We start from the raw sequence: 26,768 nt of genomic DNA on the forward strand, positions 1-26,768 counted from the left end.
CTCCCCATGTTTTGCCTTTTGCTTTTCAAGACACCATGACCTTTTCTGGCCAAGTTAGCATCGCCATGAGCCAGTGCACAGCCTTCCGTGACTGTTGGACTGCACCCCTCCTCCTCCACAGGGAGTATGGGCCACGTCTGTTTCTGTTGACTGCCACATTCCCAAGACCTGGTCCCTAGTAAGCTCAGCGCAGATTTGTTAATAACTGAATGAGCCTCCTGGTTTATCCACGTCAAAACCATTGCACTAAGTAATGCCAATACATTTTGTTACACTGTTGAATTTTTAGCTACTACGTGTAATAGAATGTCCCTGTATCAAAACTTATTAAAAGTCAACTTTCAGTCACTGTGCTACACAATTTATGCCATTATTTCCCTTCCTCTTGGTAAAAGCCCCATGCAAGTTTGTGTCATTGTTGCCCCTTTTTCCACATAGGGAAAGTGAAGCTTCATAAGGCCCCAAGGCTAGTCAGCAGGAGCCGAGATTGACCCCAGGGTGGCCTGATTCCAAAGACTGCAGACTTTACCACAGTGTGACGCCACGCTTTGTGTTCTAAAAGCCCAGTGATAGTGAGCCAGCCTCACTAGAGCCACTTAAGACTGAGTAGAACAGCTCAGCACAGTGCCTGGCCGGCTGCAAGCACAGGGTCAGGAGAAACTCTTCATAGTGGTCACACTAACACTATTAATTTATTTTGAACAACTGTTCATTTACTAATAATATGCTAGCTTTTCTGGAAGGCTGTGCTGCTTTAATGAAAGGTGAGGCAGGATCAGTTGGCACTCAGACCAGGCTCTCAGGCTGACAGTGGCATTGCGGACAGCTAAGAGAAACGTTGCTTGCCGTCTGTGCTCAGCAACAGCACTGAGCACCTCCCTCTCACACCAAGATTATGAAGCCAACTGTCTAGGAGCTAAAGGGAGCAGCACAGAGGGTCTTTTTTAAGTCTTGTTTTCACAAAAAAAGTTTTTAAAATGACAGGAGGTCTTGTTTCCACAGCTGAGCAACTACAGGTCAATTGATGAAGTTCTCTGGGAACAGTTTAGGAAAGAAAAGGTACAGTATGTCGATCACAATCAGATTTAACTTAAGGAAAAAAGAAACGAAACCCTGCATTGATTCTCAAGTATGACCACAGTGCTCAGGCATGAAACACACCATGGACCAATCCCGAGCCCTTGTAACAGAACAACATCAGCATCCTCTACTTCTTTCTTGTGGCAAAATCCTGATTAACTGACAGTGCGAATGTAGCACAGCACAGCCGGGGTGAGCAGCGAGGAGAGGACAACACCCGAGGGCTGAGGACAGACCTCCAGCCCAGCCCTGTGACACAGGACCCGCCTGGAGACCGCTGCCAGAGAGGGGACAAGGTGGGCAGGGAACGAACCCGCGGAGAAGGAACCGAGCAGATCTGAGTTTGGTACCCAGGCCCCCGATGTGCCCCATTCCGAGCCTCCCCGTCTCATTTGTAAGACAGAAATGGGCGGCTGTCTCACTGCAGTGAGGGAGGATGAAGTGAGAAGTGGGGAAAGCTTCCGAACACTGAACCTCACGCTCGGTGGCTCGGTGGCTCCATGGCGACGCACTCGGCCTGGCTCAGGGCCAGCGGTGCGCTTTGCTGAGAGGCAGACTTCCCACCTGAGCACCCCTTGGTTGCAACCAGAACTTAGCAGTTTAGGAACAAGGCTGAGGCTCCGCAAGTCACCTCCTCTCTCAGCCTTGACTTACTCCCTGTGAAGGGGGGGTCGGTAAAGCCACCTCAAAGTGTTCCGTGAGTTTAAGTAGATAATGCAGTCTGGTGCGTAATAACTGCTCTGGAAGTGATCGCCGTAAGTGTTGATCTCGCCACTTAATTTTTCTTAGGAGCCCATAAAGTCACAAACCTCTAAAAACGATAGAGTGCTTTTAGGGTAGATTTTGAAAAACAGATTCTGGAGCCAAACTCCCTGGGCCCAATTCCTGGTCCTGCATTTTTGAAGCTTCATGTAAGTAACTCACCCATCTGTAAAATGGGGTAATATAGTACCCACCTGAACAGGGCTGTTGGGGAGGTCACATAAACAAATACAAGGAAAGCACAAGTGTGTGTTCTCCAAGTGCCAGCGCCCTTCACCAACGCCAGCAGCACTGCCACCAGGGTGACCAGCAGCACCTCCTCCATCATCACCACACCGCGGCCGCCTTCATGGTCATCTCTGTCAAGGACTGCAATCAGCTCCTCAGAAACTGCTTTCCTCTCAAGTTAAAATTTTAACAACAACAATTGAGTAGAGTGGAAAGTTCATTGGAGCTACAGTGATGCTGGACAGTGGCAGCCTGGTTTTTCCGTCCCTACTGCCTTCTGTGGGTCTCCTCTGCCTGAGCTCGGAGGAAAGCCAGACATCCCCCCGCCCGTTCCCCTGCTGAGGGACAGACGTGCTGTCTGCAGCTCTTGGGGATGAGGAAGAAGAACCAAGCTGCGGTTGGAGCAGAAACAATGGGGCCTGGCAGTCATCGGATAAACAGAGGGGGAAGTGGCCCCTGGCTGTCACCGAGGGCGCGCCGGCCTCACATCTCTCTCCTCTGATAAAGATGCACAAACGTGGTGGCGAGGCTTCTCTTACTAACCTGGACCTGTGGAGCAGAGGCCGTCATTCCGAGTTCAGCCTTCCCACCGAGCCTCGAACCCCCCTAGAAGGCGTAAGCCACCTCTCAGTGCTGTGAGCGTGAGATCCCGTGATGTAACGACCCCACCTTACCCAGCGCATGAGCTGCAAAGGACTCGAGAACCGACCCGACCCGGCGACTCCAGAGGCCCGGCCACACCCTCCTGCACACGCACCGCACCGGGCACGGGCACATGCATTGCGCCTCACCGGCCCTGTACAGCGGGGCCACCGCGCGGACCCGGGCCCGAGGCCGCCTGCGGGTCAGAAGATGCTGCCCTCTGAGCCCGGGGCTGGAGGCCAGGGCGCAGGACACGGGCTGCGCCGGGACGCCTGCTGCGCCTGGCCTGGCGCTCGGGCCTCGTCCCTGCTGGCTCCTCCTCGCCCGAGCCTGTGGTCCCGAGTCGCCCTTCGCTGGTCGTGAGGCTGCTGGTGAAACACACTGCGGAGGCGCAGGAGAGCGGAGTCTGCAGCTGCGCGCGGCCCCAGGTCCTCTTCCAGCGTGAAGCCTGCGCGGGTCAGGAAGAGGGGAGCCCGGCCCCGGGCCCGAAGACCCCAAAGCTGCTCTGAACAACTGAGTGTACTTCTGGAGACTGCGTTTCGGTTTCCCGAGTCCTAAAGTAAGAAAAATACCTGCTGCACAGAGTGGCGAGTGGCGGTCGGGTGGACTAGGAAGGTGCAGGAGGGGAGCCAGCAGCTCCAGCACTGCGCGCGACGCCGCCTCTGGGCTGCAGGGCTCTAAACCTCCGCGCCTTCTGTCCTCACACTGCCCGCTCCCCCTCTTCCTCCGCTTCCTCCAACCCCTCTGCCTTCCCTTCCCTGTCCTCAGATGACATTGATCTTCTTAATGAGCTTGTTGATTATAGTAAATGAAAATACGATAAGTTGTATTTTATTGTATTAATATGTAATATACTAATATGGTTAATTGCACTAATTTCTTTTTGCCTTTTTAAAAACATGTCTACCATAAAACTTAAAACTGCACTCATGGACCAGGCGTGGTGGCGCCCGCCTGTAATCCCAGCACTCCGCAGGCTGAGGCAGCAGGATCGCCATGAGTTCGAGGCCAGCCTGGGCTACATAGTGAGTTTAAGGCTAGCCTGAACTATATAGCATCAAAAAAAACAAAAACAAAAACAGAAAACCTGCACTCATGGCTTCTACCTGTGTCCACATTAGGTTTCCAAGAGACAGCATCTCTGCACTCCGCTGGGCCGGTCACAGCACTACTTCCGGGGCTTGGGAATTCTCACTTCCTCCTCCGGTCAGCCAGCCGCCGAGCATTTGCTATTGTTTAAATTAAGTCATCTTCTTAAGCTTCAGTAAAATTGATTTTAATAAAACCCTGTACCATCACTGGATGAAGAAATCCAGCATGCAAAGACAAAGGGTAAGCCCAAGGCAGACATGGACATTATCAACAGAAAGCAAACGGTGCTGGGTTCAGCTAGGCTCCATGGCTGGTCTGAGGGTTCTGATCTTGGCCGTTTTCTCTGATTTTAGAAAGACACAGGTTAGCACTTGCTACAGAGATGCTACAGACAGGTTTGCACTCAACCGAGGCTTTCTCCTGTGCTGCTCAGTCTGAAGGACATTGTAAAGGGGAACACTTTCCTCCCTTTGCAGCTCAGTGTTACTCATAACCCAAACTTCAGGAAACCTGGACATAATGAGAAACCATTCTGTAATCAGGGATGCGGAAGTTCTGGATTCAGATCTCAGTTACTTGTGACAACATGAGCACCTCAGTTACCCTCCCTGCATCTAGCTTTCTCTTCTGTAAAATGAAGAGTGCAGTGATCTCCAGGCTCTCAACAGCTGTTGTCAAAATCACCTGGTCTTTAGCTACAGGATTTTTTAAACTGTAGGGACCCTAGAAACCATTATATGAATGTGTGTCCGTCCCACTGTTGTGGCTGTCTTGTTGTCCTGAATTGATTCCAATTGTTTCTCTTTCATGGGCATTTGTATTTGGGGAAAGAGATGGAAGGGAGGTGCCTGAGGACGGATCATAATGCTTTTACGAGCTGCCTTTCCACTGGATAGCACCCGGCAGCAGCATTTCCCTTGGTTTTGTGCACGCCTCGTAGAGACACTCACGAAAGAGGATTTCCTGAACTGCCTCAGAAAGTGGCCAGAATGCGGGCTAAGTGTGTTCCAAGCATGGGGAAGTATTCTGAGCAGCAATTAACAGCACGTGTCTTTTGCTGTAATACACTTTTTAACCTAAATGTTCTGTATATTTCAATCGAGCCTCATACTTCCAATGAAGCAGTGAAACAAGCCTGTCAGTCGGCGGGACTGAAGGCTGCTCTGTCCAGCTCTTCTCGCCTCCGTGGCAGCCCCAGGACTCTGCCCTCCCCCGAGTGGCCGCCTTGCTGCTCTCTGTGTCTCCTGGTACACTGCGTCATTCTGGGATTCCAGGGGCAGAATCGGCAAAGTGAATCCACTTGCACTGAAGACTGGACTGCCAGTTTGCAGGCTCTCAGCCTAAGCGTCAGTAACGGAAAGAGCAGCAAAGCCAGGCAAAACAAACAATCAAGTTGCTGTGCTGAAAGATTGGCAGTATTAGCTAAGAGGTAGAAATGGAATAACTGATGTTCACTAGGGTCGGTTGGAGCTGTGGCGAGATGTGGAAAGGAGCTTACCTGGCTCTGAAGTAATTCAGTTTTCTGTCCCTAAAGATGACTCCCTCTCGCATGCCCCAGAGTGGCCCAGGACCAAAAGCTTTATACATTAACATCCATTCTAGCACAAAAAATTTGCTAGCAGCAACTTAGGAGGGCAACAAAACTCTCAGAAACCCCAAACGGAATCAAACCGCCCAGTCCATACGAAGCCAGACTGTGCTCTCAGTCTAGGAAACTGCTCTGTGGTTCCCTGAGCAGACGCTTCACATGCTGTGGACACGTCCAGCTTGCCGACAAACTCTTGGCTACCGGAAGCTCAGAGTGCACTTACAAACCACGAAAGGAACCATGGCAAATCAATTGCTTAACCCTCTTAACTGCAATTTCTAAGGATTGATAATGCTGCCTCTGACTACTTCCTGGGTTTTATGGGGAGCACATAGACCCCGGAGAAGGAAACCTTTGGAATGGCAGGCGGCTCCCTCCATGAAAGTAAATACATAGCAAAGCTAGCAGACAACACATTCAGAGCACTGATACAGGCACCAGGAGACCCTACAGTAAATGCTACAAATTTGTGTTCCACCCACACACTGTCTCTGTCAAACAGACGAGGGACAGCATCTGTGGACAACTGGATTCTTGCCTGCACCCCAGAAGGAAGTCACTCCCACGTCTGAGCATTCACCTTTCCTGGGACAGAAAATGGTCTTGGGCAGTCATTAACACGGCATTAAAAGCATGAACGAGAAAGCTGTTCCTTATTTACTCTAACTTCAAGCCTTCTGCTTGGGCTGTGCTGGTAATTTCCATTAATAGCCTTCTGACACCTGTTAATTTCCCAGTTTAACAAAGATCCCAGATCCAAAGCCTTGGGCAAACATTGCTAGCTGGAATTCAAAGTATTTCATTTTCACTGTATTACACTTATGTTTGCAGTTTTCTTCGATGTGTGGGAAGCTGTATTGATTTAGCATTTATAATATATGTATAATTTATTTCTAATTTTATTTGTATGAGAAGCATAATTTGCTTTAAGTGAAATATTAAATATTAACATAGGATAAAATCAAAAATTTTAGGTAGTGCTAAACTGAAACTTAGAGAAGACCAAGTGTAGTAGTTATCCACGTAAAATACACCAAAGAGCACATTTTCCTCCACATTTTCCAAAAGCTCATGATATGCTACAGTAGAAAAGCCAGCTGTTAGTTATAAGCAGTTACCCTGCCTGTGTTCACTGCCCCATGAGTAAAGTGGGCAAATGCAGGTGCCCAAGCTCCAAGGTTAATACCCTGGCAGGTGCTTTGCGGGGCCCTGCCACGTAGGAAGGGCTCGGAAAACAGCCAAGTCCGTCCAGGCAGTGTCTGCTCTCCTCCGACCCAGGAGGGGACGGCAGGGCTCAGGTCTGCTGGCTCCCGCCTCCCAGATCCAGCTGGGCCTGGCCAGTGGGCAGCTGGGCAGGAAACTGGACAGTGAAAGGAAAGCAGGGTCCAACATGGCTCCGCATCTCGATCTCTGCAGGGAGCCCCAGGCTCAAGTTTGTGTTGGAAGCAACCCAGAGCTACTATATTCTTTACTATATTCTACACTGTATTATTTACTGTATTACTATATAGTTACTATATTCTGCACTGTCTCCACACTTTTCTTACAGAAAGCCCAGCTGGAGCCTACCTTCTGAAACTCTGTTGTGTAAATGCTCTCAATTCTGATATTTATTGTTTAATCTAATTATAAGTTCTGATGCTGCTGTGAGGACAGATAGCACCATCTGAAGCTGCTGAGTGCCAGGGCCATCAGTGTCTCGAGCACATAGCCATATTCTATTCTAAGATATGTTTAAAAGTAGACAAGCTTATGTACAGTGAAGGTTCTCTCCAATCCTACCGTTACCATTGGTAAATTCCTACCCTACGTTTTATACGCAAAGATACATTTTTCACAAAATTGGGGCCATTTTATACATTCATTCGTTCTTCCACTAATTCACGAATTCATTCAACCAATACTGACAATGACCTCTGTGCCAAGACCAAGCAATGAGCAAGGTAGACAGCCTCTGTCCTCTCGAGTCAGACGAGTCGCGGCAGAGTAGGGAGCAAGCAGAGTTTCCAATTGTGAAAAGTGTTGGCCAAAGAAAAGTAAGAGAGGCCAGGCATGGTGGTGCTGCCTGTAATCCTAGCACTCAGGAGGCTGAGGCAGGAGGATCACAAATTCAAAGCCAGCCTGGGCTACACAGTGAGCTCAAGACCAATCTGAACTACATAGTAAGACCCTGTCGGAAGGAAGAAAGGAAGGAAGAGAGAAGAGCAAAGCAAAGCAAGGCCGACGAGGCATGCATGTAGGAGAGGTAACCATTGATGGGAACTGTTGAACCATGGTCACAAGGCTGTGATGGCCCAGGAGGGGATTCTGCATGGAGGGGAGCAAGTGGAAGGCCTTCCCACCCCAGGCAGGAATAGGCCTGGCCTGGATGCACGGACTGCTACCCTGCCATTTCCCCTCAGCCTATCGGGAACATTCCCTCTTACATTCATTCACGCGGGGCGTAGTTACTGGGTCCTGCTATGTGTCATTATTGACAAAATTTGCCCGTGAGACACTTACATTTTAGCTCGGAGAGACAGAGACAATTAAAAACTGAGAAAATATATCAGTGGGTAAAGGGAAAACTGAGACAATTAACCCATTCATGCCAAAGACTATAATTTCTTTAATTTTTGCATGAAATTCATGTATGTTACCTAGAAAAATTCAAGGAATAAGAATTTGAAGGGAAAGATTTTCATTATGCTCCACTATAATGGGTGTTCCAAAAATGGAACACTAGGCATGTAAGGGTTAAAACTAAAGTCCAGAGAGAATTTATTCGGGGGTTGCTGGTTCTGTATGCTTGTGAGGAAGGCACCTGGATACAAGACAGTGTGAGCAGACTTTAAGGAAGAAAAGGAGCCAGCCAAGCAAGTGCATGGGGTGCGGGTCCTGGCTAACCCGCCTCCCACAGGTTCTCGTGCGTTTGGACAGCAGGTGGGAGGCCCGGGTGGCTGGAGAGCAGAGCAGGACTCAGGACCGAGGCAGCTGGAGCCTGCATGTGTTTTGAGGCGCCCAGAGCAGTTCTGAGCGGAGGATGTAAATGCAGCACATTAAATAGAACAGCTCTCCCACTGTGCCGGAGCAAATGGACTGCATTAAGTCATGTTCTGCAGCACTATTGTTAATGGATGTACTGATTTCCATATTGTCAGACACATACCTAGTTTCCAACTTTTAAATTATTTTTAAATGCTGCAGCTCTGTGCTCTTATTCAAAATCTCCATCTTTCCCCCTCTGTAGATATAAATTACGGAAGGGAGATGGCAGGGCTGTGTGCCCGCTCCTCTGCGTCGGGCTGTTTCAGTTGTTGTTGATGATGTTCCTAGGCCGGTGATTACTCAAGTTTCCATTCACTGCTCACTATTTGCTAGGATAGTGATGCTCATTTTATTTATTGTATTTTCTTTTTGGTGCTCACAACCATCCTATGAGATGTTACCCCATTTACTGAGAGGCAAACAGGCTCCAAGTGGGCTGGTGAATCCCCTCAGCACACAAGGCTGGTCAGTATAAAGTTGGGGATGCAAACCCAGTTCTGTCTGATGAGAGTCCAAGCTTTCACCTCCTGGAAGAGACAGTTCACACAGATCCCTCTTTACAAGGTGGTACTCAGAGACAAAAGTGGGTCAGCGTCCAAAAGCACCGTATTTAGTCCAGCGACAGATCCTTGACTGCAATCATGAAGTTGCATCACTATTTTTCTTTATAAATCAAGTAGGACTTCACATCCAGCCTGGGAGAACCTTTTTAGGAAGAGGCCAGTGGCCGGCACAGCATCCGGGACCCTGGACCTACTGACTTGTGACTTCCACCAAGCCATTTAACCTCTTGGTGTAGCTGTTCCCCCAGTGGCACAGTGAGAGCAGGACTGGCATCTATTTCATGTGCTGCTGTCAGGATTAAATGAGCAAATACCTGTGAACTAGGAATTATACTTAGTGTATAGTAAGTGCTCAATAAATATTAGCTATTACTAGTATTTGAAAAATAAATCTAAAAGGGTCAGCATGATTTTCTCCAACTTCCAATTGAAAGGTCTTTGCTACATTCTATTCTTATCTCACCATCCTACTGGCCTCTTAAAAAGTCTGCTTCTAATAATATGACCACCACTATCCCATAGTTGGGTTATATGTTAATTATGGGCCCTAGCCAATACATGATAGCAGAAGCAGAGAGCCCTCATTGTACATGTTTTTATGTTCCAAAAGGCTTTGCTCAAGACTTTTCACAGTACTCAAAACTCACCATTTGAGCTGGGCATGGTAGCACATGCTTATAATCCTAGCACTCTGGGAGGCTGAGGCAGGGTAGTTGCAAGTTCAAGCCCAGCCTGGGCAACTTAGAACTCAGAGAGACCTGGTCTCAAAATAAAAAGAATAAAAAGGGCTAGGGATGTAGCTCAGTTGGATGGACCTGGGTTCACTCTACAGTATTACACACACACACACACACACATGCACACGAAACCAAACACTTGAATGTGTGAATGAATCAATGAGAAAAAGTGCCAGGCTGTACATGAACACAAAGTTGTAATTTGATACAGTCATTGTGTCTTATTTATTTGTCACCATTCTTCCAATTTTTAATTGGAGTTTTTTATTTCAAGTGTTCTTATTAATGTTAAAAAACAACTATAAACTTAGAATTTATTTGCTTGTTTTTTTATATCTCTAATTCAGTTCCCCAAAATCTTAAGATGGCTTACAAAGGTGTATAAAACTAAAGATGAAGCTAATTAAAAATGAGGATTCAAGGGGAGAGAGGGATGGGTACAGAGGCAAAGTAAAGAACAAGTTTAAAATACCCACGGCCTAAAACCCTGTAACTGACCCTGAACTGGCCTGAAATGTTTGAAATGTTCCGGATCAACATGAAAAGGTAAACTAGTGAGTACGTAATTCACAGCAGCCACAGGGTGAGCCGATTGCTCCGAAGACTTGGCCGTGCTTAGCTGGGACCCTCCAGATGCCCACCACAGGGTCACACCTGGCACCTCCAGCACCTGTCCAGGGTGGGGGTCCCTGTGCAGACCCTGGCGTCTGGGTGAGCATCATCAGACACGCCGCAAAGGAGGGCAACCAGCACATCAGATGCATCGCATCCCGGGCAGGAAAGAAATGCAAGCCACATTTTCCACGTGGAGGATTTATTATTTAGAGTAAAAGAGCAGCCTATTTCTGTTGATGTATGAAATATATAATCTCCCTTTCCGGGCATATGCTTTTATTATTTTAGGTAAGCAGCAATACTGTCTTTATAGTAGTCGAATATAAATGCTGTAAACCTGAAAAATTATCCTGCTCTGCTAGACTGTGATCTGCTGAGGAATTAGACATTTACTCCCTTCGTTCCCCTCTCTGAGCCAGGAGAAAGGACAGAGAAGTGGCCCCTTCACATGCTTGGAGAGGTTGCTTCAAAGCACTCATTCATTCCTTACATCAGAGAGATTTTACTTGAAAAAAACAGACAGTTCTTTCCACTACACGAGTGCCGGGTGGTGTTTAGGGTCAGACAGACCCGGGGTTGTGCTGTGGTTCCAGCACTTCCTTTGTGTTGCCTTATACCTCTTGGGGCCTCAGTTTCCTCACCTTAAAATGGGAAATTTTACTGTATGAACCATCTTATAAACTTCTGCCTCCAGAACTAGGCCAATCCAAATTTCACAAATACTGTCTACCATGATTGTGGTAAGGGTAACTTTATATAAAGCTTTTTAACCATAGTAGACACAAAACAGTGTAGCTATTATTGTCCTCTTCTTGATACAGTTCCAGGCATAAAATAGATAATGCATAAGTTCATTAAATCAACAAGCAGGTGCACACACGACTATTGCCATCTGGGAGACTTTGCCAATTGGCAGTCTCTCTTAATGTTTGAAATCACAGAGTTTAGAGGAGTAGTCAGGATGCCATTGCTAATTATCTGTGGAGTCTCAGTCAAGCCAGATCCCATTCTGTGTCTCACCTTACCATCTAAAGTAGAGTGATAGCAGTAACTGTATTATAGAAATGTTGTAGGAACTATTAGATGAGGATTATAAAGTCTTGGCATTATGCCTGGAACATAGTAAACATTTGACAAATAGTATTATTATTTATCTTATGTAATTCTATATCACAAAACTTTTATTTGCTTTCAACATGTTTCTCCTAGTCCTAACGCTATGGAATCCTGGAACTTCCCAAAAGGCAAGCCAAGTCTTTGTATGAGCTAGCTGATCTGTCCCTCTGACTCACACTGATTTTCCCTTCCCGTTCTGTCCTTGTTTCTGCAGGACTTCGTTGTAACTGTGGTTTTCTCATTCTTGTGGCTGGTGGGTTCATCTGCTTGGGCAAAAGGGCTGTCTGATGTCAAAGTTGCAACAGACCCCAAAGAAGTCTTGTTATTAATGTCAGCTTGCAAGCAGCCAGCTAACAAGTGCATGGCGGTCCACAGCCCCGTCATGTCCAGCTTAAACACCTCTGTGGTGAGTATGCTACCTCCCCTAGTCTTTACCAGTCAATAAACAAGAAAGATATCTCCAAAGCCATCCTGTAAATTTCTGCCTCCAGAACTAGGCCAATTAAAAATGGTGATATTTCACTCCAGGTACAAGATGAGCATTTGACCTTCAAAGTTTTTATTGTCTAATCCATATACTTTAATGTCTCCAGTTATGGCATTATTAATAAAAACCCAGCATGTATCAGTGTCTACTACTTAGATGACAGTTGAGTTAAAATTGTAATCCAGAAGCACATATAAAGTGTGAATGTTAGATTACGACAAAGGAGTATTTGATGGTGTAGAAGTTTCCTGGGAGGAAAATATTTAAGCCAAACATAGTTAGAATATGCCCATTTGATGGAAGAAAAATATGCACTTAGTAGAGTACAAAAAGAGACAAATGGCATAAAAAAGTACTTATAATAGTCATGATAATTTTTTATCTTCTTCATACACCTGGTTTAGTTGCTTGAAAACTGCTCTAGTTATTTCCTCATTATTGGGACAAAATACCTGATACCAACAAGTTAAAGGAGGACAGGTTTATTTTAGCTCCCAGTTTATAGAGGTTTCAATCCATAGTCAGCTGGCTCCAAAACAAGGTGGTATGACAGAGGAGAAACAGTCCATGGTAGTGCAGGCAGGAGGCAGTGAGACTCCCTTTCCCTTTTATCCCATCCAGGCTTCAAGCCTGTTGGTTGGTACCACCCATACTTAGGATAGGCCTCCCCATTATCCACACCCAGAACTGTGCTACACACTCAGAACTGTGCTAAATCAATCAGTAGGCTAATTTAGTTATCACAGACACTTAATCTATCCACCTCTGAGAATTTGGGGGGACATCCAGATACAAGCCATAACAATAGCTTTAAAAAAGATGCACTATATTAGCTGAACAAAGTCAAATATCATCAAGTGTATGGCTCTTACAGGAAGAGAGAAAATCTGACAGTTAGCAAAGATGCTAAATTGCATTCTTAATTTATTTAAGGGTAAGAACTTGTGTTATTCCAAAGAAAGAAGGTGTGTCTGAAAAAGACATGAGCTATAATGGCAGCAAAACAGCATTTATCAAAGAATAAGAGGATCAGCAGTGTTTGTTAAAAGAACAACATTCTTTAGCAAACCCTAAAAATAACTATCTTTGCTTCAAGGTTAGCCTGCCTTTCTAGAGCTTTCTGAAATGCAATCTGGAAAGGCACTTACAACAGGGGAAGGCGTTGCCCTTCAGCTCCTGATGATGTGACTGTAATCCTATGTTAAAATATCACGTTATTTTTATTTATTGTCACTCACACCCACAGATGACTACTTTGAGGGGAACATTAATATATGTATTATTGCTCCTGTGGTTTGTTTATAGACAGTAATAACAAAAGTGGTTGTGAGTTATATATCAAAATCTAAGAAAAGATAAAATTGCCTAACGTGTTTGTGGTTTAATAGTCAATCTCCCAATAAACTGTGACATCTTGCCTGGTCCTTTTAATTCTACTTCAGTGTCTTTAACAATTTTTAGACTACAAGACAGGAATTAAGAATGCAAAACAATGTGATATGTCTCCTAAAACCAAAAAGAGGAGTGGACTGAAATCAAATAATGGGATGTGTACTGGAAGATGGGCCTAGTGGTGTCCTAGTTATGTGTCTATATCAGTGAAGGGTCTTCTAGTTCCTCTGTCAGAAACTCAATCCAGGCTTCCTGAAGCAAAAGAACCCTCATATCCTTTACGTCTGTTCTTTGGAGCCCACTTCTGGTACCAGTGTCTGTTTGCATCCAAATATTTGGGTTGCATATAAGAGAAACTGTCTCTAACCTCATCCGGGAACAAACAGCCTTTGGAAAGATGTCGAGTAGCTCATAAACTGATGAGACCTGGAGAAACAAGAAAGGGCGAATCTAGAGCAGAGCCAGGGTCTGGATGTCAGATGCCAAAGAAAGGCACTTGGAGCTGCCGTTAGGGGAGTTTCCCTAACACTGCGTGTCTCTGCCTGAGCCATTTGACTGAAACAGCTCTGCGAAGGAAATCAGATTTATGTTATCCACATCAGGGAAAACATAACAATTGTTCTAAATTACAAACATGTTAGTCTTCAAGTCACACTGAGCTACTATATGCAAAATCTGAAAATAACTGGAAAAATACTAGAAATGTGCCTTCCCGGGGTAGGATCCCGAGCTGGGGCCTGAGGGACAGTCAGGAAACTGGACAGTCCTCCTCCTCCTCCTCCTCTTGTCTCTGCCTCTTCTGTTCCCCCGCGTCTTTCTATTGAGTGTGTCTCACCATTACTGAGACTAAGACATCATTCTGTCTTTCCAGATAGACTTTTATTATTTTCCTGCACACGTGGCAGAAGGTGGTCACCTTGCAGTTTCGAAGTTTATATTCCCTTTATAAAGCAGCATGGAGTGGACCAACACCACTCCAGTCCAATTCTAAGCATCTGGTAAAGAGAACCTCATTAACCCACCTTGGGCTGGGTCTCTCATCAGTGCGCATGGGACTTAGGGAAGTCGTGGGTCCAAAACAGGCTCACAGAACTCAGCCTGCTTGGCAAGCGCAGGTTTGGGAGAAGTCAGATGCACACCACTACAAGGGGCCTCCACACGTGAAGGGCAGGACAAAACAATAATCATGTTTCCTACTTCGAGAACAGATTACTTTCGCAAAGTGCTTGGGCATCTATAATTTTACAGTAACACTAAAAAGGACTGCTCTGTCCAAGTACTGCAAATGCGGGAAGCTGAGGTTAAAGAACTTGTGTCAGGTGGCCCTGTTACCACCGCTAGAGTCAAACTCCTAGTGCTGCTACCTCCCCAAAGCATTGAAGGCACAGTGCTAGAGTTAGTCTGCAAGCATTTGAATCCTGGCTCACCTGTGTGATAATGGCCCTTAGAAAAACTAATTTGGCTCTCTAAAACATTGTTATCTGTAAAACAGGGATAATTATAGAAAAGACCTCAAGACTGCTCAAAGGATTCAGCAGGATAAGCCAGGAAAAATACCTAACATGGTACCCAGCATATGGCACTCAGTAAGTGCAACAAAATGGCAAGAAGCAATTCAAGGACCCATGTGCCCCTAAAATGCGCCAGCCAAGAGATTTGGGATATGTCTGTGATGACAATGCCTTGGGAAATCAGTGCTCCTCAAATATGTCCCTGCCTGTGTCTTCTTTATGTTCCTACTTTGAAGTTGCATTTCCTCAATTTTTGGGTTCTTCTTGAGCATCCCTTTTTAAAACGCTAACTAGCAGTTGGAAAGGCGGAGAGACCAAGTGACAGTAAACAGACTGTCATGGCCCCGGACAGAATCACCCTTTCAGAGCTGAGAAGATCTCTTGATATTTTTTCTACTTATATATTGACATATGCTTACAAAAGTACCTTTTAATCAAGATCTCTCCTTTTAATGCAAATCATCCTACTGACCATACACACAGTTAAAATGTCCTGCATATGAATTAGAGTTTTTATCACCAATTACCTAATTCATTTTGATCCAGTGATTATCACACCGTATTTCTGTTTTGTATCTCCCTCATCTCCCTCGGTGGGTACTCTAGGGCGTGACACACAAGATAGCCTCTCCGTTAATGTTCAAGGAAGAGGGTCTGAAATAGGACAGGAGGTAAGGAGGGGTGGGATAAGGAGAGACGTCTCCACAGCCAGTCTTCAGTTAGCTCAGGTGAGGTTCTGATGGCTACTCTGTTTGGCTGCTGTCATCTCTCAAAAATAAAGCCCACCTCAGTTTAAAAGCAGCAAAATAAGTAAAGGAATACAATTTGTGATAGTGCTTCAGGAAGCGATTCAGAGCACAGCTTACCATTTAGCATTTGCCATTGTGCCCAGCACTGTCTACTTTATATACGTCCTCTTTAATCTTCCAACTACCCCAAGAAAAGAATTTTCATCTTCATTCCATACAAGGAAAAACTAAAGTCTCCAGACGAAACATCTTGTCCAGAGTCATCGGGCAAGAAAGTAGGGTGCATAGCCCCGCTAGTTCCACAGCGACAGGTCCGTCATTGTGTGGTGCTATGAGCCAGCTGCTGCTAGAGCACGGAATACCAAACTGTAGTAAGTAGCTCCTGCTCCAGGTCCCCAAGGCCCTGCATCCACGCCACGGGCCTCCACACTGCCCCACCAGCTAGAAGCCATGGGTAATCCTTTCCCACAAGCAACTTTCCACACCCTGCTCCGGCACTGTGGCCATTGCCTGAGTCCACTCCGACTGGTCAGTGCCATCCTGAAGTGGTGACCAAACATATGTTCCTGTGTCAAGCCTTGTATCACACCGTGTTGCCTATCTCCAGGGTGTGGAGTGATTTAAATAGCCCGGGCTGGGCTTCCAGTCAACCAGCTGGCCTTCAGGAAGGCCACTAGATGAGCCACATAATTGCGACTCCTGCCTGGGCCTCTTGCAGTGTAACAAACTGCTCTGTGTCCAGCCATGCTCGGGCCCTGGGGAAGCAAGGCTCAGTCCTTTGGGGCACTAGGAGCAATTCCCAGAGGAAAACCGCACATCTTGCTCTTGTTTGTTTTGCTTTGCTTTTTAAGTGCTGGGGACTTGTCCTAGCTACTTTTCTCTTATTACTGAGACAAAATACCCGACACCCAAAGTTAAGGGGAAAGGTTTATTTAGCTCACAATTCGTAGAGGTGTCAGTCCACAGTCAGCTGGCCCAAGGCAGGGTGGCCTGGCAGAGGGGCAGCAGTTCTTGGTGGCAGAAAACAGCCAAAGCAGGAAGAGACTTTAACAGCATCTTTCTGCCCCTTTACCTTATCCAGACCACCTAGGGTGGGCGGCACTCGCACCCTTAGTCCTAGCGCCCTCTGGCCTAGCCCGGTACCAGGAGTCAGTCCTACACTGCAGCTCCAGCCACCTCTGAAAAAGCCCCAGCTAAGGCTGCAGAGGCCTTGGAGGCCCTCTGGATGCACCCGTAACAGGACTGAACCAGGGAGCACAGAGCTACACCCTGAGTCCCCCACTATTTTTTTTTGAGACAGGGTCTTACTAAGTTGCCCAGAATCAAACCCAAGATCCTCCTGCCTCAGCCCCCTAAATATCTGGGATCAAGGCACTGACCATGGCACCCAGCTCACACCCAGTTCTTGAGGAAACATTTCCCACTTCTCTCAACCCACATTTCATCCCCAGTCTGGCTTCAGCTCCCGCTCTGAACACGAGCAGCGCCAGGTGTGCGGCTGCGGAGACCCAGCTTCTGTGCGTGCTGGTGTGTAAGCGTCCTGCCTGCTGCTCATACTGTGGCTCGTTTGTTTTTCTGCATCAATTCATTTTCCACCCTCCTTATCTCATTACAATAAATGGGTAAGTGGTATCTCCAGCCATAAAGAAAAGGTAACCTTGCAAATTAATGTGTAATTATTAAAATAAAAATACTCAACCCTATGCCACCCTGAGATGATCTTACACACCCTTATGGTGCACCTAACCTGGGGAGGAAACAGGACTTGGGTGAAGACTCAGGCTACCAACTCAGACTGCACCAGGGTTGAGCCCCGGACCCATCACTTACCAAAGCACAGGACCTTGGACCCAACTCGGATCCTACAGACGTGGTTTCCACGTCTTTCCTAGGGACGTGATGACGGCACGTGATTGATACACATGAAGCTCTTCGCACTTCGCCTGACATGTGGCAAATATCTGGCCAAGGCCAATGTTCTAAATAAAGTAGTGGTGTGGATGGAGAATTGAGCAGGCCTGGACCCTGAGTGACCTGTTTCACGGGAAAGGTCTTGCTGAAATCGAGTTTTCTCTAGGATCCCTCTGTCTAGTCTACCGACTTATTTGTTCCCATTCTCCTTCAGGTATTTGGATTCTTGAACTTTATACTCTGGGCTGGAAACATATGGTTTGTTTTCAAGGAGACCGGCTGGCATTCCTCGGGACAGAGGTACCTTTCGGACCCAATGGAAAAGCACTCCAGCAGCTACAACCAAGACAGCTACGGGTCGGGCGGTGGGTACAGCCAGCAGGGGAGTGTGGGGCCATCCTCTGAGGAGTTTGGCCAGCCAGCCAGCGGCCCTACTTCCTTCACCAATCAGATTTAACAGGGTGGCATTTGATTTTCCTGGAGCTAGGCTCACCACCTTCCATCTCAGTGGCAAAAGAATTTTTTAAGAGTTTGCATCAATTATTAATGCAGAGTGTTGAATGTAAATCAGGGATCTGTAGTTCTCATTAAGGCAGAAAGGCCTGGGTCGTGATGAATGGAACTTAGAGAGGAGATGGCACGAGGGGATCTGTTATTCACCACAGATGGCTAATTGGAGAGCACCTTGTTACACACACACACTTTTATGGTGGTTTGTATGTATGTTGAGACAGTAGAAGCATTTTGTAGCTTAAAGTCTCTAGTGTGTTATATGCATAAGGTAAATTAAATAGTATTGAGTTTTCCTATGCATTTTGATGCAAAAGACATTTTAATGATTCCTAGACAACAACGTGATGTATCACAGCATGCGTGTATTTTTGTTTTCTAGTTCTAAGCCCTGTAGGACTGCAAGTCTCTGTTTCAGATAATTACTTTGTGTGTGTTTTTTTTAACTTGATGATCAATGCTTATATAATTTAGTGCATGAATAAGCATTTTCTCACACGATAAACATTCAAATTGTACTTAAGATTTTCCAGTTTGCACCATGAATTTGTTAAATGGACATTTAAAGAAAAACATTCACTACTTTGTATACTTTGCAAATTTGCCTCTCTGGCTTTACCCAAGTTCTGAATGCATTGTAACAAAACTTTGGGAGTTTTCCTTATTAGTAGACAGTGTTATGTATGGTAACTGCCCGACATTTACTCTATTCACTTAGCTAAATACCTACATTCCTGTGGTGTTTTGTGGTTATGTCCTGTGGACCGTAAATAAGAAGGCCCAATAATTGTCTATGCTTAGAGTGGTGTTTTCTTAGGTTACTTGGGATGCAGGTGCAAGATGCTGCTGTGCTGAAATATTCGTCTACAGGGGACTGTAGACATCCACGGCCAGCCAAACATTTAAATCGTATTTATTTGTAAAGTTAATATGGTCCTCAATCCAGTTATTAAAAATTCTCGGGTCACAGCACAACAGAATTACTAATTCTGATTTGAATGTAACCCACAAATTAAAAGTGGTTTCCATGGGCCACTGTGTATTCTAAAGAAGATTCTCACAAAACAGTCCCCAGAATGCGTTCATTACCAAGAAAATGCCAATCTTTGCCTTTTTATTTTTACTCAATTAAAACTCAAGTCCAACAGGAAGAGCAAGCTGAGCATCTGCATTTCCAGATAAAAGTCACTCTCGGTGTACAACCCTGCTGTGTGGTCTGTGATTTGGAAGCATTTTAGCACCAACAGCCTGTGTCTTAGATGATATCTGTCACAGTCCCTTGATCTGTTGGGTAAATCTGTATTGTGATGTTTATTTGAGCTTAATAAAGTGATTGCACACAATGCTGGCTGAGTGATGAAGAATTATAACAGCGAAACCTGGTTGGCCTTGCCAGGGAAAGAACACGTCTACACACAGCATCTCCACCCCAGGTGGCTCTCCTGGCCTGCTTTCTGAAGCGAGTGCGGTTGATGCTGTCGTGGCACCCTTTCAGCGTGCGTCACTTCCCCATGGAGAGACCTGCAGTGCACTCAGCAAGGCGCCCCGGGGGCACAAGATGAGCAGAAGCGATGGAAGCTTGCCTTCCATTAGGAGAAACAGACATTAAAATTACCACTCCCCATGTGCTAAGTGCTGCAAAGAGATGATGTGCGTGATTAGGAAGAAGCTCAGGAGCTTCAGACCTGGGTGCAGCGCAAGGTGTAATCAGGACAAGGGCAGGGAGAAGTCTCCCAGGCAGCGGGCGGCGGGGCCAGGAGGGCCGTGGGGCTGCTGAGGAAGGGCTGAGGGAGACCGGACCTGACCGCGGGTAAGGGCGGGGTGAACTCTGCCAGCCCTGATTGGGAATCCTCTATCCTAGGGGAGCTAGGGAGAGCACTGAGGGATTCTTAAACACGGGAGAGGCACAGAGAGCAGCACTTTGCAGTGGCTGCCATGTAGAGGGAAGTAGAAGAGGAAAAGGAAGAAAGACATCCTGGGGGTAAGGAAATAAGTTATGACTCTCATGTCTCTTAGACCGGGGTGGGGAGACAGGCACTGGCCTGAGGCCCTGTCCCTGATTTCCTGGGGCAGCAGCCTGACCCAACTGCTTTGTTCAGCACTGACCAGGAGGAGAGGGGTCCTGGCTTCATAAAGCATCAAGAACGCTCCAAAGCAGAGCCCCCACCCCCAGCAGTGACTTTGACCTTAGCAGTTCCACAGCATTTGGGGTTCTGATAAGTGGAAACACTCACTGCTCCGGCGGAGGTAGAGATGCACATCCACGATCCATTGCGGATTTCCGATACAGAGCTGCAGTAATCCAAGAGGGACTTCACTGACGTGGTTTTATTAAGTTTCCTTCAGTCTTAAGAAAGGAGCAGATTTGGCCTTCTGTAAAAAGGAGGAGTAATCAGTGCACGGGCTAAGGCTGGGCTATGGCCCACACCTGATTCGGGATCTCGGCTTCGCCGCTCACTGCTGGAACTTGCGGTTTGAATTCACTTTCCTGAGCCTTCGTTTCCTCACATGAAAAGGCTGGGGTCTCAGGTCAGACCTCTGGGGTAAAATCCCTGCACTGCTGTTTATTAGCACCCCTTTGCTTCCTCAGTGTACCCCCCAAAGCCCTGGGTGCTCCTGAAACCATGCCCAGCTGTAAGGAACTAAGAAAGTCAAGGCCCTGGGACACCTTCAACCTGGGGCATGTGGGCTGGTAGAGAAGGCCTCGGGCAGGCGACTCTTCCCACTCTACCCTGGGCCATTTCTGCCACGGGGATGACGGTGGTCCCGGCACAAGGGACTGGTATCAGACGAACAGGGTGAGGAACCTGGCAGCTCCAGGCACCCAGTGGGTACCTCCAGGTTTGGGTTCCCTGAACGCACAGCCTGAGACAGGTGTGGTGCAGACCGTGTGGGAGGTGACTTCTGCAGGTGGCAGTGAGTGGAGAGAATGAGGCAGGGAAGGAGCAGGGACAGGTCCCAGGGGTGGGTGCCGGGGCTGAAGGCCCTTTGGGCTGCCTGGGTCCTGTTCAGAAGGTTCCGGCAGTTTCTCAGTGGGAGCAGGGCCTGCCCTCCCTCTCCACCCGCCCTGCCCTGCAGGGTGGTGAATCCCTGCCACTCCGGGTCGCACATGCCTGCAGACTGGCCGCACTGCTGACACGTCAGACACCCCCAGCCCTAAGATCTATCGGGTAGTGGGCTGGGGCAGGGGATCCAGGAGTCTCCCACCTTCCCTTCCCTCATTCCTGGAGACAGCCAGCTTGAGGACAGACACAAGAGGACGTGTGTGTGCGGGAGGTCACTGCCAACACATGCAGCAGTGATCTGTCAGGCGGAGGCTGGGATTACGGCCTCACAGGGAGAGCAGCACTGACCCGAGTCCATCTGCTGCAGTGACCCTCAATCCATGAGGCTGTTCTCCTCCTTCAGGCCAGGAAACAGCTGCGGTGACCACTCATCGGGCAGTGAGGAGAACGGCCCTGCTGCATGTGCAAAAGCTGCGTGCGTGCCACGGCACAGCCGTCTTCAGCAGGTTGGCGCTAGGGAGTTGAATTAAATGCAGAGGATAAATCTACCCCACATGTGTATCATCCCAAGTTTTCATAAGTCACACTTCTGCAGTGAGCAAAATACAGTCCCTGACGTCTTCAGAGCTTACACTCACAATTGGAAGAATCAAATAACAGACGAGTAAACAAAGCAAACGTGTAAGAATAAATTTTGATTGACGGTTAGGAGGCAGAAACAAGGGACAAGGCCCGGAGGAGTGGAGTGGTCAGTCAAAGCTCTGATTTTCAAGCTGAGACTGGAAGGCATGAGGAATGAGAAGAGACACCCTGGGAAGAGCCTAAGGTGGTGACCACCCAATGCCTTTGCAGGTTGGATAAGAAGAAACTAGTGGGCTGGGACATGCAAGGGCAGGGGCCAGGGTTTTGGGCTGCAGTCAGTTAGGAGAGACCCCAGAGGATGAGGAAATAAGCTCATTCTAAGAGAAGCAGGAAGCCCCTGGGCAGACAAAGGCAATACCCACGGTTCGGCTGTCACTTTGAAAAGATCCTTCTACCAGTTTCCTGGCTTGTGTATTATCCTCTAGTTAGTTAAGATGTCAGCCCTGGGAGAAACTCAGGGAAGGGTTCCTGGGATTCCAGGTACTATGTTTGCAACTTCCTATAAATGGGAATGCCAAGAGTAGATTAATTCATCAGTTAATTCACTTGCCATTTATTAAGTTCCTACCATGGGCCAAGCTCTGTTCTAGAAGCTAGGGATACAGACTTTGAATAGATGAGGTTTGAAGAAGATAGACATTATCTGCATGCTTGTTGGGCAGGCAGGCATACGAAGGTAAAGAAATGAGATAGACTGAAACAGTGTTGAATGTCAAGAAGGAGGTAAGGGGACGGCAGGAAGGACAGCAGCAGGGGTGAGAGGGGACGGCGGAGCCCGGGAGGGCAGAAGGCCCTGAGGGAGAACGCGCAGCCTGATCCAAACGAGGGCCAAGCTCCGGGCAACAGCTGGGGTCGGCGGCCAGGTCGTAACCTGTGTGGAGATGGATTAAATAACTGGAGAGGACCACAGCCTCCTTCCATCGAGCACTTGGTGCTTTCAAAAGTCTAACACCCTTGATTTCGTTTGACCCCCTCAAGAGCCCAGCAGAAGGGCGAGGCCATGGTCTCCTCTGGAAGCTGAGTGATGGGGCTTGATTCCCCCAGAGGCGGACCTGAGACAAGAATCCAGGTGCAAGTAAAGGCTAGGAGAGAGGACCCGAGAGAGGGGAGCTGACAAACATGCGTGCTGGAGAAGGTGGGGCCCACGGAGAACATGAACCGCAGAGCAGAACCCAGCCACGGCCCAGACCTGGGCGAGGCAGCAGTGGCTCTCATCAGCCCTCCTGTCCGTCACCGGAGGACGGCCGCTTCGGAAGGTGACCGTGCCCCGCACCTGGGACCCTCCCCGGACATGAGCTGTGCCAGGCAGAGAGAGCTGTATTGAGCATGGTGAGTGCTGCCAGGAGGGAGTCAGGTCAGCACTCACACTGGGCTGAGTTCAGAGGGACACCAGGGGCCACTGACGGAGCCGCGCTGGGGGCAACAGTGTCAGGGAGCTGGCCAACCGGAGACCAGGGAAAAGACTCGAAGGTAAGTCCCTTTGCTTTTGGCCGTAAAACATGTTTTTCTCCATTAATTCCCTGGCATACCCCATGTATACAAACAACTTTAACCCCAGTATGCCATATGATTTTACCCAGAAAGCCAGGGATCTAGCTCAGTGCCACCACGCCTGCCTTGCAACCACAAGGTTCTGAGTTCAATCCCCAGTACTGGAAAAAACAGACAAACAAGGATTTTACCTAGATGTCCAAAGACACAATTTTAATAATATCTATGAAGCAATAACTTTACAATGATTTAGGCAGCCAGTGAACTAAATAAGCACTCTGCACTTAACCCTAATAACACAATGCTAGCGATACTAGTATCATTCCTATCCAACAGGTTAGAAACCCAAAATTCAGGGAAGTTAGCTAAGGATGAAATCTTTGTGAGTACCTTCACCAATAAGGTAATTTTTAATTGCTTCTGCCTACAGTGTACCTATGTAATCTTCACAGAGAACTATATTACACATTCTACATCCATTCTCATATTTAATACTTAGAGGAAATGCAAGATAAAATGCCACTGATCACATGAGAAAACAGAAGATGAGAGTAGGTGACCTGCTCGGGTCACCGAGGTGGAAGTGGGAAGATCCACCAGATGCAGAACCCCAGGACTCTGTGCATCCAGGCCCCTGCTGTAACGTGCCTGTCTAGACCACGACAGTGCTACCTCACCATCCTATTTATTACCTTTTAAGCCAGCTGTGTTTGTCTGTCCAGCAAGGGTACAGCCAACAAAGATCCAGACCACTGAGTGCTTCGCTGAGCTTTCCTTGGGACCCTGGGCTCCTGGCAGCTGGAAGGAAAGCTTTTGTCGGAACCATTTGCCAATAAAGCCAGGCCTCATTCTTGAAGTTAATCAAGTTGCTGAGACTGCTAATGGCCCAGCCGAGCCAATAAGGGTTTCATAACATGCTTGACCGAGCCGCAGCTATGCTGGGCTTCGGGGCTTAGCAAACGCTTTGAGCAACTGTCAACAGCCACCGTTTCCAAGGGTGGCCCTGGAGAGCAGCCTCTGTGAGTGATCCGAACTGGTGTAGGAAGGCCAAGGTGATCATAGTGTGAGCCTCAACTATCTTCCGGGAAGTCTTGCATTTGTCTGAAGATATTTTAACTCTAATTGAGTATTTCCTTGAAACAGACAGGGCCCACTATCTGTGCCCTGGTTTATTGAACAAAACACTGGAAGGCAGCCATAGTAAGCCGGAGAGCTTTCCTGGAGATGAACAGTTTGCCTTTGAGCCTCTGCTGTTCTGTTCCTGTATCAATTGCTGGACCCCCTGTAGCCACCAGCTGAGCTTAAACCCATCCCTCTCCTTGCTTGAAAGGATCTCAGGTGACTTTGCGACTGGCGCTGCAAAGGGAACCTTAAAGGTGAGATATTTTCTTTTAGAGACAAGCAACTACTCCAGACTTCTTCCTTCTGCGTACACAGCCAACACCCCTCTGCTCTCAGCACCCCAAAATGACAAGCTGCTCATGCCCGCCAGGCCAGGAAGCTGGAGCCTGGTTTCCTTCCCAAAAGACCCAAAGGGGGAGGGGCGGCTGAAAACCCTGAAAGCAGCAAAGCAAGGGTGCAGATCTGCACACTCCTCTCTCCCCACGCTCCCGTTCCTCACTATAAACGGCCCTTGCTCACCTCTACCTGGGAGATGGCTATCTGAGGCAGGCGGGCGCTCTTTCTCCTTGGAACTAGCTTGGAATAAATCCTTTTTCCTTTTTACCACAATAATTGGCCTCTTGATTTGGTCGGCAGCAAACAAACCAACCTGAGCAAACCTGAGTGACCAGTAACACGTTACTTGATTTCCTGCCACTTTGATGATCACAAGAGAGCAAAAACTAAAGTTCTTGTATTTTGAGTATTCTCTTTGCTGGGAGCTAACATTTCTCCTGGAGATTTATTTTCTCCTCTAGTTCCTTCACACGGTCAAGTCTATTCTGACTGATTGCTGCAGCCGTATCCCTTCCCGAATTGGGAAGTGACAAGCTGCCGGAGTGTTACCGTCCTTTCCCCCATCCTTGGCTAATCTCACTGCGCTGGCACTCCTGGCCTTCTATGAAAGGGCCACGGCTCCTGATGGTCTCTGCTCCCGAAGAGCTTAGCACCCACGCTACCCACACTCACCTCTCACGCCAAGGGTGCGGCAGATGAGACCGGGGATCAAATCTGTGTCTCGGGAGTGGGGAGCTCATCGTATGTTCAGCACTCAGTACTTCCATGGGGGCCAACCTTTCTGCCTGCTCACGCTGCACCGCGTGAAGAGGAATTGTCCGGAGCCACATATAAACCTGTATTAATGTGTATAAGTGATGAGACTTCCCACTTCTATAGTTTTACTTATATATTCTTAATTAAATCAGAAAAATTACATGTCTGATTCATAGTAAATGCCTGTCTTCACAGACACACACACATGTAGATAGCGGTTTACTCGCCCATGGAATAAGAGCATGTAAACTCTCAGACATGCTGTTGGACAGACTTGCGTGGCAGTGGAGGAGGCAGAGCTAGCACCACCCGGGCCTTCCTTTGTCCATGCGGCCAAGCAGATGGAGTCATGAAAGGTATTGCTAAAAAATCACACCTAACACCTATAATTCCAGCACCCTTGGAGCCCAGACTGAGCAGCTTCGAGACTTAACAAGACACTGTCTCAAAATTAAAACAATAAAAAAGGACCGGGGATGCGGCTCAGTGCAAAGGTCCTGTGTTCAATTCCCAGAAATGGAAGGGGAAAATCACACAATAGCATTAACAGTTTATGATCTGGCTGTAAGCTTAGTGTCCAGAGCTGCACACAGACTGTGGGGCATGGGCTGGACACACGAGCTTCACAACACGAATCCATCATGTGAAGCCCTAGCAGCAGGATGTAAACATCAGCTTGGGGTCAGATGGACCTGGAATCAAATCTTAGTTCCACAGTTCCAATCTTAGTGGAAACCAGGCTATTTGATCCCAGGAAAGTGGCTGAGCATCTCTGAGCCTCCAATGACTGCCACCCATATACCTGTGGTAGCTTTCACAGACTTCTGAGAAAGTTACTTGATTTACTGGCTTAACACAAATCTAATCTATTACAGTTCTGCAGGGCAGAAGTCCAACACAGGTCTCAAGGAACTACAATCAGAGGGTCAGACGGGTTCTACATTCTCCTGGAGGCCTACAGGAGAACCTGCTCCTCGTCATTTCCCCAATTCAGAGGCCACATACATGCCTTGGCTTGTGGCCCCCTTTCTCCATCTTCAGAGCCAGAAAGAACAGGTCAAGTTCTTCTCACATAGCATCACTCTAACCTTTGACTGCCTCTGTCCTCTGTTTTTAAGAACCTCTGTAATCACAGTGGACCCACGTGGATAATGCAGAATAACTTCTCAATTTCGAGGTCAATTGATCGGCAACTTTATTTCCATCTGCAGCCTAACTTCCCTTCCGCTACAGAATCTAACCCATTCTCTATGTTCCAGGAATTATACTATGGACACCCTCAGCCATTATACTGCACACTGTCCAGTGAGTAAAAGATAAAATGATGCAATGTAGTATGTTTCTTAGCAGATTTACTTAAAGGGCTTAATAGCTGGTAATGATCAAAGCTAATCATTGTTCTGAAC

At 47.4% G+C, this 26,768-nt stretch overlaps 1 protein-coding gene and 1 long non-coding RNA gene across 3 annotated transcripts in view; one reads left to right on the top strand and one right to left on the bottom strand.

The window, feature by feature from the left end:
* Nucleotides 1-19,353, top strand: part of Synpr (synaptoporin) — a 290,162-nt gene extending 270,809 nt beyond the window's left edge. For both annotated transcript variants that reach the window (XM_004871612.4, XM_004871613.4), the window contains 2 exons: nt 11,665-11,856; nt 17,715-19,353. In XM_004871612.4, coding sequence (XP_004871669.1) covers nt 11,665-11,856; nt 17,715-17,957 — 435 coding nt within the window. In that variant the 3' untranslated portion in view covers nt 17,958-19,353. The remainder of the gene's footprint in view (nt 1-11,664; nt 11,857-17,714) is intronic.
* Nucleotides 1-24,094, bottom strand: part of LOC110347064 (uncharacterized) — a 78,969-nt gene extending 54,875 nt beyond the window's left edge. The window contains exons 1-3 of the long non-coding RNA XR_015439622.1: nt 23,841-24,094; nt 21,364-21,528; nt 20,245-20,383 (exon numbers count right to left, since the gene is read on the bottom strand). This is a non-coding gene — a long non-coding RNA (uncharacterized LOC110347064). The remainder of the gene's footprint in view (nt 1-20,244; nt 20,384-21,363; nt 21,529-23,840) is intronic.
* Nucleotides 24,095-26,768: the final 2,674 nt, after the last annotated feature.

Source organism: Heterocephalus glaber, unplaced genomic scaffold (genome assembly GCF_053883595.1).
Source record: "Heterocephalus glaber isolate CG9 unplaced genomic scaffold, H.glaber_assembly_v1.0 deba00001472, whole genome shotgun sequence".
Lineage (NCBI taxonomy): Eukaryota > Metazoa > Chordata > Mammalia > Rodentia > Bathyergidae > Heterocephalus > Heterocephalus glaber.